The 12,136-nt window shown below is 40.6% G+C and overlaps 1 protein-coding gene across 5 annotated transcripts in view; it reads left to right on the top strand.

The window, feature by feature from the left end:
• fxyd6l (FXYD domain containing ion transport regulator 6 like) overlaps window positions 1–12,136 on the top strand; it is a 55,012-nt gene that overhangs the window by 19,783 nt on the left and 23,093 nt on the right. For 3 of the 5 annotated variants that reach the window (XM_060921245.1, XM_060921246.1, XM_060921244.1), the window contains exons 2-5: window positions 165–224; window positions 628–654; window positions 6,659–6,682; window positions 7,105–7,128. In XM_060921245.1, the coding sequence (XP_060777228.1) occupies window positions 170–224; window positions 628–654; window positions 6,659–6,682; window positions 7,105–7,128 (130 nt within the window). In that variant the 5' untranslated portion in view covers window positions 165–169. The remainder of the gene's footprint in view (window positions 1–164; window positions 225–627; window positions 655–6,658; window positions 6,683–7,104; window positions 7,129–12,136) is intronic. The other 2 variants (XM_060921247.1, XM_060921248.1) reach the window with 2 other exon arrangements.

Raw genomic sequence — 12,136 nt, 5'->3', positions numbered from 1 at the left:
TCCCTTCCAGGGCAGTTTCCTCTCCTAATTTATTGTACATTTAAGTGGTTCAGAGTAGCACTATATAATCAAGAGCGCAGGTGGGGGGTGGGTGTGGTCTCACTCACTCTCTCACACACACACACACACACTTTGTTTCTCACACACACACTCTTGTTTTTCAGGCGAGATGGAGCTCTCTTTAGCAGTGCTGTTCTGTTTCTCCCACCTAGCTCCAGTTTTGGGTGAGTGTTCTTTTTAATGTCGTCTCTGCTGCTTTTTGTACTCTTACAGGCTAAAACTGGTACAAAATGTAAACTTTTTTTTTTTTTAGGGGAGGAAAAGGTGATATTTTGAGGAATTTCATTTTCATGTGTCTCCATTGATGGATCCTTGACTATTCTAAGCCGTTGTGACTAGCTTGCGGTGTTTTCAACCTTATTTTCTGCCCTGCGTCACCGGTTTTTAAGCAAATAGTTGGAGAGAGAATGTAGAGAAGATGCAAAAAGCAACACGTGTCTGTCCATCTCCACCAGTTAGAAATATGTTACATGGAGCAAGCCCGGGGTAAATGACACCATTAATGGCCCCGAGAAAAGTCCCTTTATGACAATGACTGTGTGTGTGTGTGTGTGCGTGCGTGCGTAGGCTCAGCTTTTGGCAGGGAGATGCCAGGTAAGTGAGTTGAGGCTTAGATGTGTGCGCAAGGAATGTGTCTCTGCACCTGTTTTTGGCAAAGCTTTGTTTGGCATTTGGTTTGTTTGGTAGGATCTTCCTGATTGAAACATGCTCTGCCTCAGAGTACACCAAAATGGCTGCATGATTTTCGTTACTGTATACACATAAAAGGAAACAAATTGCAGTGTCACGCTTCCCTCAAGTCAAATGAAAATTCTTTTCACAACTGGCTGTCTAAACATTGCAAAAGAGTGTAGAATTTAGTCATCGCACAGACCCTCAAGTGCTACTTTGTCTGAGTGCTAAAGCTTAGAATTCTTTATGAAAGTGTGTGGCTTTTTTTTTTTAAACAAAGATCCATGTCCACGTGGGTTTCCTCTGGGTTCTCCAGTCATCTCTCCCCCCCCCCCCCCCCCATCACATCCGTGGTGAAACTGGGATTGTCTGTGTATCCACCGAGACCCAGACCAGGACAAAGTGCTTACTGAAGATGAAGTAATGAATGGAAAAATTTTTTTTTTTTTTTTCATCATTCAAGACTGCTCTTCAGTTTTTCACAGTTGAAGAATGACTTTTTCCATGTTGCTGGTTTAACTCTTGCCACAGTGTAGTTATTTAGGATTATATCTGTGTTTATATTCTAAATACAGCTTATATTTTTCTTACAGCTTTTTCCTAATCTAAGACTATGTTGTCTATTGACGTTTCCTATTGATAGACCTTGAACCTTGACTATAACTTAACGGCCTTCGACCAAGCAGCAGCCGCCGCTCCTGAAAAGTGAAGCCAATGCGGAAGCACTACAATCTGCAGTTCCTCGAATGGCCACTTGAGGCTGGTTCTAAAAGCGAGTCAATTCCCATAGAGCTCCATGTTAAAATGTCTAACTTTACAGCGAAAACAAACATGTTTACTATGGAATCAATTTTGTGCCAAAATGTTCATACAATACTTTTGAAATATCAAACAAAAACGACAAATCAAAATACAAAAAAAGAAAAAAGTCAATTTTTTTAGACTGGCAAACAAATTCGTGTAATCGTGCAAAATATCAATCTATTACTCTTCGGAAACCTTTTATTTTTGTTCCGCGTCTTTCTCAGTTTTGCTTGACGTAATTTATTTTGGTTGCGATTCCAGCTTTCTCGTTTGCGCTCCCTGACTTTTTGTTTGCAGTTTTGGCACAAACTTCACGTGTGGGTGGGCTGTCCAGGAATGCATTCCCATTGGGTAACTTTTGTGTTTGACTGACAGCTACGCTCAGCCATTCCCTACTCGGATTCTGGCGGACTGTTTGACGAGTGACCGATCCATTGACGGTAAACAAGGATCGAGTGGACTTCAGTGGCGACTATGATATTGAATTAATTCAACAAAGTGTAAATTCAATATCATAGTCGCCACTGAAGTCCACTCGATCCTTGTTTACCGTCAATGGATCGGTCACTCGTCAAACAGTCCGCCAGAATCCGAGTAGGGAATGGCTGAGCGTAGCTGTCAGTCAAACGCAAGTTAGCCAATGGGAATGCATTCCTGGACAGCCCACCCACACGTGAAGTTTGTGCCAAAACTGCAAGCAAAAAGTCAGGGAGCGCAAACGAGAAAGCTGGAATCGCAACCAAAATAAATTACGTCAAACAAAACTGAGAAAGACGCGGAACAAAAATAAAAGGTTTCTGAAGAGTAATAGACTGATATTTTGCACGATTACACGAATAATTTGTTTGCCAGTCTAAAAAAAATTGACTTTTTTTCTTTTTTTGTATTCTGATTTGTTGTTTTTGTTTGATTTTTTTTCAAAAGTATTGTATGAACATTTTGGCACAAAATTGATTCCTTATGGCCCTTTTCCACTACCCTTTTTCAGCTCACTTCAGCTCGCTTCAGCTCACTTCAGCCTGACACGGCTCGCGTTTCGACTACCTCGAAACAGCACGACTCAGCTTGCTTCAGCCCTGCTTAGCACCCAAAACTCGCACGGTTTTGGAGTAGGGCTGAAGCGAGCCAAACCGAGCTGAGTGAGGCTGGGGGCGTGAGCAGACACTCCCCTGTGCACTGATTGGTGAGGAGGAGTGTCCTCACATGCCCACACACGCCCCGCGACCACGCTGGGATCTGTAAACACCGTAAACCCGGAAGAAGAAGAATTACGAGAATTTCTGAAGCCTTATGCGCCTCGCCTCATCTATACGCTCTTGCCAGTATCTGTTGGCGTTGTCGGTGACAACAAGCCACAGCACCAAGACCAGCAACACTAACGACTCCATGTCCTCCATGTTTATTGTTTACTATCCGGGTCGTGAGACTACCGCTTAAAAGATCACTGATGTCACTGTTTGCGCCGCTTAACGACATCATGTGACGTCCACCCACTTTCGCTAACTCCACCCAATGTGTCCACCCACTTCCAGCCAGCACGGTTCAGCGCGGTTGTAGTCGAAATGCAACTCCAACAGCCCCACTCAGCTCGACTCAGCCCGACTCAGCCGCGTTTGTAGTGGAAAAGCGGCAATAGTTTACAGCCTGGTACAAAAAAACAGTCTCGGTCTCTATAGCTAGTTGCCACCTGTACACGGGGTGAATTTCTTGTTGGCCGCTAGCTGGGGTTGCCTCAGAACTCAAGGCAAGTTCACCGCAGGTGATGGATTCATGTAAATAATTTATGGAGCCTTGCCTATTTTCATCTCCGAGCTTTTCCATGCAAACAGCCTTTACACACTACTGCACCTGTGAGTTACTTTAATTTGCTTTATTAGATTGTATTTGCCTTGCAATATTTTTGACGTCGTCGCGGCTGAAGTTTATCGGGGTCAGTAAACTAGGCTCAGACTGACAATTTGACAGCTTGAGCGACTAAAAAAAATTACATTTTGGAGATTGACATAGAAATAATATCCATTCAGCATGAAAAGTCACGTAACAGTTCACCAAGAGACACCTCTCTCTTAAATTGTTTGGTCAGTTGTTTCATATCAAATACACTGTGCTATGTGACAATCATAGACTGACCATCTAACAGTAGCTGCTATTAACCTCAGCCACTACTAGCTAGCTAGATCGCTAGCAAGCTAGCTATTAACCAGGCTAACATTAGTTATCTAAGCTGTCAGAGGAAATGGTATCACTAATGTTATCAATTATTAAGATTGAAAAGACAACCCTCTGTGATCAAATGTTATCGGACGGTTACACACCCAGTGTATCTTATGGAGCAGCTTCTTTTAGTTTAGCCGGTAGCTTGTTAGCTTCGAGTTTAATAGGCGTGTTCCAGCAGCCAGGCTTCACTGTCCCTGCCCCTTTTTCCATTTATGGACTCGGCGGAGTCAGGCGCTACCAAGATGGCGATGCCTGTTGCCTTCTTATTTGAGTTTCAAACCCGCTCTTCAGAAATCCTATGAGTGACATCACAGAGGCTTTGTCCATTATTTTTACAGTCTATGCCTTGGACTTAATTCACACTAACGTTATTATCAGGGCTTTGAACCAGTTCAAGGAACGAAAACGAAAACCGGGAACTTTTTCTATTTCACATGGAACGAAACCAGAAACTTTATTATTTTTTATGTTCCGGAACAGAAACGCTTATTAAAAATAATGGTAACCGGTTAATACCGGTTTTTATTTCGTTCCTCAAAGTTTCCGTAGCCTACAAATAAAAAAAGTCATTCTTCTCCTGCGCAAGTTTCTATGACCCGCTGGGGTTCACTTCCTGTGTGACGTTCGCTGACTGAATGGAGAGAGCGGGAGGGTGGACTACGATCACGTCTCCACATCTTAAATAAGAGGTAAATATTGCAGTCTATCGTTATTCAAAAACGTCAATTTCAAACACGATATCAATTAGGGCTGCACGATTATGGAAAAAATGATAATCACGATTATCTTGATCAAAATTGTAATCGCGATTATTAATCACGATTATTCTTGATGTTAGGGAAATCACTTAAATTTTATTTCACTATATTCAAACAAACAATATGAACAGCTTTCAGTGCAGAATGAAATTTGAAAGAGAAATTCTGATTTCCAAATGACAAATAAATGAAATTTATCCAAGAAATTACCAAAGGATGAAGGAACTGAAAACTCAATTGCAACAATTACATAGCATTATACTGAGGCCTACAAGTTTTTAGCTAGAAAGACCAGCCTACCAACATGCTCTGGCTTTAAACATGAGCGAAGGCAGGTCACAACATTGCCTCCAGTGCTAAATAGTCTGTGGTTCCGACATAGTTAGCTTTTCTCTCTCACCTCAATCTGTTACCTACTCTCACGCTGTCACCCCTTGAAGAAGATACCGCTGCACTGAAGCTCTGCGCACTTGGCCAGTGTTGCCAGATGCTGCTGACGTTTTCCAGCCCAAAATATGTTCAAAACCCGCCAAAATGCACTTAAAACCGCCCAATCTGGCAACACTGCACTTGGCTTGCTTGCTTATTTAGGTGGAGTAATGAAACCTTACATGCGTCAGTTCGCCCCGTAATGGTTTGGCGGAGTATTGGTCAAAAAGTGCTTGATCAGATATACAGCAGAGCTCGCATTTTAAATGGAAATAAATCGCGATTTTAATTTAATCGTGGCAGCCAAAATCGCGATTTTCGATTAAATTTGATTAATTGTGCAGCCCTAATATCAATATATTTGTCCACGTTAATGAGAGGCTCGCGAACATTAAATGACGTTAACCTCTGTTAGCCTATCAATGCATAGGGCCTGACTAGCCTTTGGTAACACACTAAACGAATTATCTTTCATTTTTGGCACTTTTTCTGTTTGTGTAGATGGGAAGACATACTGAGAATCCAAATTGCCAACATTTGAAATAATAATTGTTTTGAATTATTTCTTATTGAATGAAGGTTGTAATAGAATTAGCCTACATTTGGCTTAAGCTGGATGAGACAGAGACATAATTTTATAGCCATTTGTTAAACAGCTGACAGGGAACGTAATTAACCGTTCCGGGAACGAAATTTTTTTGTTCTAACCGGTTCGGGAACGTCTATTTAATGGTGGAACCCAAAACCGGAAACGTTAAAATTCCGTTTCTGTTCGGAACGAACCAATAGGAAAAAAATTCTGGTTCAAAGCCCTGGTTATTATTGATTTGGCCAGTGCACAGTAATACATGACCTTAATGTGACACCCCCGGTGTTCTGGGCGATTCCTGAGAATAAGTTGAGCTTGACACCTTTCTCAGACTCTTTCTTTTGTTGTGCACATGCAAATGTAATTCCATATATAAACACAGAGCAGTGCGCACTTGCACTGTGGTGTCTGAAATGTCAAAGAATCTGAGCCAGTGTTTGTTCGGGTTTGTGGTGGTAGTAAGGTAACCACTCTTGGTTCTCTTCACAAACACCCCATTCATTAGCTTGTGTGTGTGTGTTTCGTTCATCTTTCCTGTCTGTACTCTGTAGCCTGCTTTTGGTAAGATGTTGCCATGGTGGAAGTGTGTATGTGTCTGTGACATCTGTTTTATTATTCAAATGTTCCCATGGTGATGAAGGAAAAAAAAGATGCATTTGATGTTGTGGGGACTTTTTTTTTTTTGGTCCCCATGAGGAAATCTTTGGTTTATTCTGCCCAACCATTCATGTCAAAAGAACTGGAAGACATAAGACTTCCTTTTGTAGTTATGTGTAGCCATGGGAGTAATAAACGTGCAGTAATAAATCGATTAATAGTATTTCATCTGTGTATACCAGAGAGAGAGAGAGGTCGACTGTCTCTGTGAGTGAGCGAGCGAGTGTGCACGTGTTTTGTGCATGGGAATGCTACGGTGTTATGTAAGCTTAAATACAGGCGGCTTTTTGGCTTCCTTTTTATTATTTTGATTTACTTATTTATTTTTACACAGTTATCAGAACTTTTTCTATCTTATGTAACTATTTAATACTAATTCACTTAGCATTTTCATTAGTGCTGGAACGTTACAATGCGTTGCCTTTCTTTTAGTGTTTTCTGTAATGACTTCCTCTCTGCTTTGTCTCTCCAGCCTCAACGATGGATGATGGGCACGGTAAGAATGGTTTCTCATTTCATGTATTTCTATCACGAGACATGACTGAGAAAGGTTCCAGGCCAAAGCTCGCTCCTGTTTAATGTAAAACAAAATGCTTGAACCACAGCAGGGGAAAGAAAACGTTTGTGAAGCTCCTCTGCTCGTGAGCTGTTATTACTGCAGCACATTCCAGGACCGCAAATAGTCTGGAGTGTGGAAGAAACTGCCAGTTTGGTAGGTGTCAAGAGAGAAAGCGAGCCAAGCCTGATTTTACCAGAAGTGTAAGAACCACTTTGGGTTCTGTTTCTTACAGTTCAGTCAGTTTTACACCAGAGTAGGGAAGCTGTTGCAGGGAACTAATGCACTATGTATGTTAAACGCCATGGTGAACAGCCAAGTCTCATGTCTTTTTTTTTTTTTTAATGTATTTCTCCTTCCAGATGATGACAGCCCATTTCATTATGGTAAGTGGAGTGAGATTTCATCTATTTAGGCAATGATCTGGCACAAAGAACAGAGGAAATTCCAGTTTTTGATGGACAGTGAACATGGATAGCATTCTGAAGGAGAGCTGCACTACACCTAGGGCTGCACAATTAATCGAATTTAATCGAAAATCGCGATTTTGGCTGCCACGATTAAATTAAATGAAAATCGCGATTTATTTCCATTTAAAATGCGAGCTCTGCTGCATATCTGATCAAGCACTTTTTGACCAGTACTCCGCCAAACCATTAGGGGGCGAACCAACGCATGTAAGGTTTCATTATTCCGCCTAAATAAGCAAGCAAGCCAAGTGCGCAGAGCTTCAGTGCAGCGGTATCCAGTGTTGCCAGATTGGGCGGTTTTAAGTGCATTTTGGCGGATTTGAACATATTTTGGGCTGGAAAACGTCAGCAGTGTCTGGCAACACTGGCGGTATCTTCTTCAAGGGGTGATAGCGTGAGAGTCGGTAACAGATGAGCGTATTTAGCACTGGAGGCAATGTTGTGACCTGCCTTCGCTCATGTTTAAAGCCAGAGCATGTTGATAGGCTGGTCTTTCTAGCTAAAAACTTGTAGACCTCAGTATAATGCTATGTAATTGTTGCAACTGAGTTTTCAGTTCCTTCATCCTTTGGTAATTTCTTGGATAAATTTCATTTATTTGTCATTTGGAAATCAGAATTTCTCTTTTAAATTTCATTCTGCACTGAAAGCTGTTCATATTGTTTGTTTGAATATAGTGAAATAAAATTTAAGTGATTTCCCTAACATCAAGAATAATCGTGATTACAATTTTGATCAAGATAATCGTGATTATCATTTTTTCCATAATCGTGCAGCCCTAACTACACCATTTCAGTGCACAGCCTCATCAGACCACCTTCAGTTTTGTGCCTTTTTTTTTGGTTTATCTAACACTTTGATTGTATGAATAATACATTTGGATGACGGTTTGGTTTGTGGTTTTCAAAAAGTTCCCCTCTAATCAGGAAACATCTGGGAAGGTCAGTGGATATTTGTGTTTTCACTCCGTTTGCTGAAGTAGATGGAAAAACTTCACTACAAGGGCCAGGCTTTTGCACAGCGAGTCAAAGAACATCAATCTTTGCTCTTAGTTTAATATCTTTTAAGTTGAGATGTTTAAAAAAAAAAAAGCAGTTTTTTCCTTTTTTTTTTTTTTAAAGTCAGATCTTCATGACAGCAGGGTTCCGAAAAATATTCTTCACTTTTTTTCCTTGAAAAATCAAGCTGAAGAAGTATTCACTTTTTTTTTTCCTCTTCACTTAGTCTTTTTTTTTCTTAGTTACCGATTATATCAAAGTGGACTTAATACAGGTTTATACCAACCAAACTGGCACAATTCAAATATTTGTACAGGTACAGCTAGGCCTCTCCATTACGTATAAAATCCCACTCCAGCTTTTAATAAGAGACTTGCTTTTGGGCACCCTGTGCACCATCAGGCTCAAACTCTTTTTAGTTTGAGCTTACTAAAGGTTATTTTAGCATGGAATTATTCAAAAGAGGTATTGGGACTTCCCTTACTTTTAACTTGAACGCAAAACTTGATTTACAATTGAACAGAATCGAGAAGAGTCTTAGACCAACCAACAGTGAAGGAATCTGATTTTCCCGTCAATTTACGAACCGGACACTGAATGACCCCACGTTTTACATCATACGTTCACCATGGGGACTCAACACGCCACGCCCCCCGAAATGTATCTCCCTTCAGTTGTTTGCTGGCTGACAGCACTTTCACTTTGGCTCTTTTTAAAACTGACCCCTGTATTACAGACATGGCCTAATGTGCTAGGGGACAGTCGGGGCTCTGAGTGCGCCTCCCCATGGCTGTTCCAGCCCTTAACCCTCATCCTACCATGCTATTTTACACCTTAATCTTACCATGTGGGGTCCATTTGGACCCCAATACTTTTCTTTAAAATTAAAGCTTATAAAGACAAAATCACCAGATAAGTTTTGTTCAGAACATCTTGTATTAATAACAGCAATACACTAAAGGGCCCAAGGCATAAAGAACACACTTAACCTTCATCCTACCAGCCAATTTTACATACACAAACTACCAGGCGGGGTCCGTATGGACCCCAGGAGGGAATACCTTGAAATCAATGCAGTAAGAACCAATTCAATGCAGCAAACAGACATAACTTTATTGAAGAACAAAATCCACTATGGCTGAATATCAATGATGTATTATAAATGCAATAACATTGCAATAATATTGCAATAACTAGCATACATGTAGCAAATTATAGCGCCACAAAAAAAAATTGGCATTATATACATGATTTTTGCAGCTCATGCAGCTGTAAAACATTCTGGATTACAACTTAGGTCTTTTCTTACAGAATTTAAAACAAAAAAGTAATTGTAAAATAATTTAGGGCTTTTGTTTTGCAGCCTGTGCTTATTGCAGCAGTGGGGTCCACACGGACCCCAAGAAGGAATGCCTTGGTAGTTTCATTATGGAACATAAAAGAAATAAAAGAAGTTAACTTTCAGTGTGCTATTCAATTATAAAATGAAAGACAGATAAACTTTACTCTGGGGTCCGGTTGGACCCCAGTAACAAATTAATTATACCTTCACAATGCAAAAAGCTGATCTTCCGGTGCTTTAGTGTTTTAATTAAGACATAAATTCCAACAAATTCATAAAACGGTGAGGCAGTATGTCACATATTTTTAAAATGGCAAACAAACGTATAGGTGCGGGGTCCAGATGGACCCCACTTGGTAGGATGAAGGTTAAACCATCTTCAGCGCTTGAAGAAGCTCGCCCAAAAAACTTCCACAGCCTGGACTGCGTCGATGTTTGGTTCACGCAGAGATAATTATACCACCACACTGGCTTTTCCAGAAAGGGATTTCTAAAAAAGATGACTTGATTTGTTTATTGCACATACAAGAACAAAATTTGCTTAACAAATACAAAGACATGCAGGGGAGGCCTGAAACCTGATGGATTTTCGAGGGCCTCCCCTTTATTAAAATAAAAATGACAATATTAAGGTCAACTTTATATAAAGCATTAAAAAAAAAAGTGAAAGTGCGGTCAGCCAGCAAGCAACTGAAGGGAGCTACGTTTCAGGTGTATTGTCCTATGATAAAGATGACAAATACATTAGTCACTGTGACGACTGCTAGTAATTTTCTCTTCGTCACAGATGGATTATGTTCGTCCATGATGAGCGTGACGAGTGCCAGCGGGAACCCTGAGACCAATTCTTTTTAAGAATTGGCAATGAAATGTTGAAAAATTTGCTTAACAAATACAAAGACATGCAGGGGAGGCCTGAAACCTGATGGATTTTCGAGGGCCTCCCCTTATTAAAATAAAAATGACAATATTAAGGTCAACTTATATAAAGCATTAAAAAAAAAAAAAGTGAAAGTGCGGTCAGCCAGCAAGCAACTGAAGGGAGCTACGTTTCAGGTGTATTGTCATATGATAAAGATGACAAATACATTAGTCACTGTGAGGTCATTAGTCATCTGAAATCAACTCAGAGCCCCGACTGTCCCCTAATGCACATCATGAGCTAAAACAACAGCATTTTTATCCCCCGCTGGCTGAAAGGCCTGAAGGGGGATTATGTCGTGGCGATGTCGGTCGGTCGGTTAGTCCGTCCTTCCCTCCCGGGAAGGGTGCTCACCTTCTGAAATCAACTCCTCTCACAATTTTTGGAGGAATTTCCTGAAACTTGACAGGATTCTTTGTTTTATGTTGTAAAAAACGCATATTGCAATTTCGTTCAATTCAGTCACATTTTACCAGAGTTATGGCACAGTTGCCAGCGGGGGATATTCTGCTCCCGGAGCACTCCTTGTTTTTTTATTTTATTTTTTTTTAATTTTAAGAATACTGATCAAACCACATGTGGCAGGTTCATATTTATTCCTTTCGGTCAAGGCTTTTTTTTTTTTAATTGTCATTTCAACCATATACAGTTGGTATATGGTGCGACATTAGACATCACAGGACTGCAAATCTCCATATAACAACATAGTGCAAGAGTACAGCGGGTGCAAACGTTGCCGACAAAAATTTACACAAACAGCAAGGACATACCGTACGGTGCCAACCGGTACCTCTTACTGATGATGTGGGGTAAGTTTGTGCGCGTATTCCCTACTGTAGATGTAACAATGGCTGTACCAAAAATGAATGAAAATCATTAATGCCATTAGTGGTGTATGTTATACCAGTATGAAAAATATACTTATAAATTTGAGAAGCTACTTGAGTAAGCCTCGTTCTCTTACCAAGAACACTTATTGTAGTAGTCTCCCCTGAACAAGTGATCTTTTTAAGAAGATATTATGAAGCACTGAAACCCATGATGTTGAAAAGGCTCATCACATGGTGTCCACATCTTGTATTTCTCTTATAAGCCATTGGTGTCATAGAGGCTAATTGGCAGTAATGCAGTGTTTACTGCAGTGAAATGTGCTCTCAGGAAATACATGTTTTTAAGTTTCAGCTCAGGAAATCCACTTGAGGGTTTACCAAACAGTAATTTAGCTCTCCAGTCATTTTCCTCAGCCAGAAGACATGCTAGTCGTGATAATGATGGGTCAGGGTAATCCTGTGGTGCTTATTATCATCAAGGCTGCTCTCATAGGTTCTAACATCACTGCTTTGCTCAGACGTACTGAACCACCACATTGCTGGAGATCGACCAAGCTGTAGAGTTTAAGTCAGGGCTTTGAACCGGTTCAAGGAACGAAAATGAAAACCGGGAACTTTTTCTATTTCACATGGAACAGAAACGAAACCAGAAACTTTATTATTTTTTATGTTCCGGAACAGAAACGCTTATTAAAAATAATGGTAACCGGTTAATACCGGTTTTTATTTCGTTCCTCAAAGTTTCCGTAGCCTACAAATAAAAAAGTCATTCTTGTCCTGCGCAAGTTTCTATGACCCGCTGGGGTTCACTTCCTGTGTGACGTTCGCTGAC

Source organism: Neoarius graeffei, chromosome 5 (genome assembly GCF_027579695.1).
Source record: "Neoarius graeffei isolate fNeoGra1 chromosome 5, fNeoGra1.pri, whole genome shotgun sequence".
NCBI classification, from domain to species: domain Eukaryota; kingdom Metazoa; phylum Chordata; class Actinopteri; order Siluriformes; family Ariidae; genus Neoarius; species Neoarius graeffei.
This window is presented reverse-complemented; position numbering and strand designations above follow the sequence as displayed.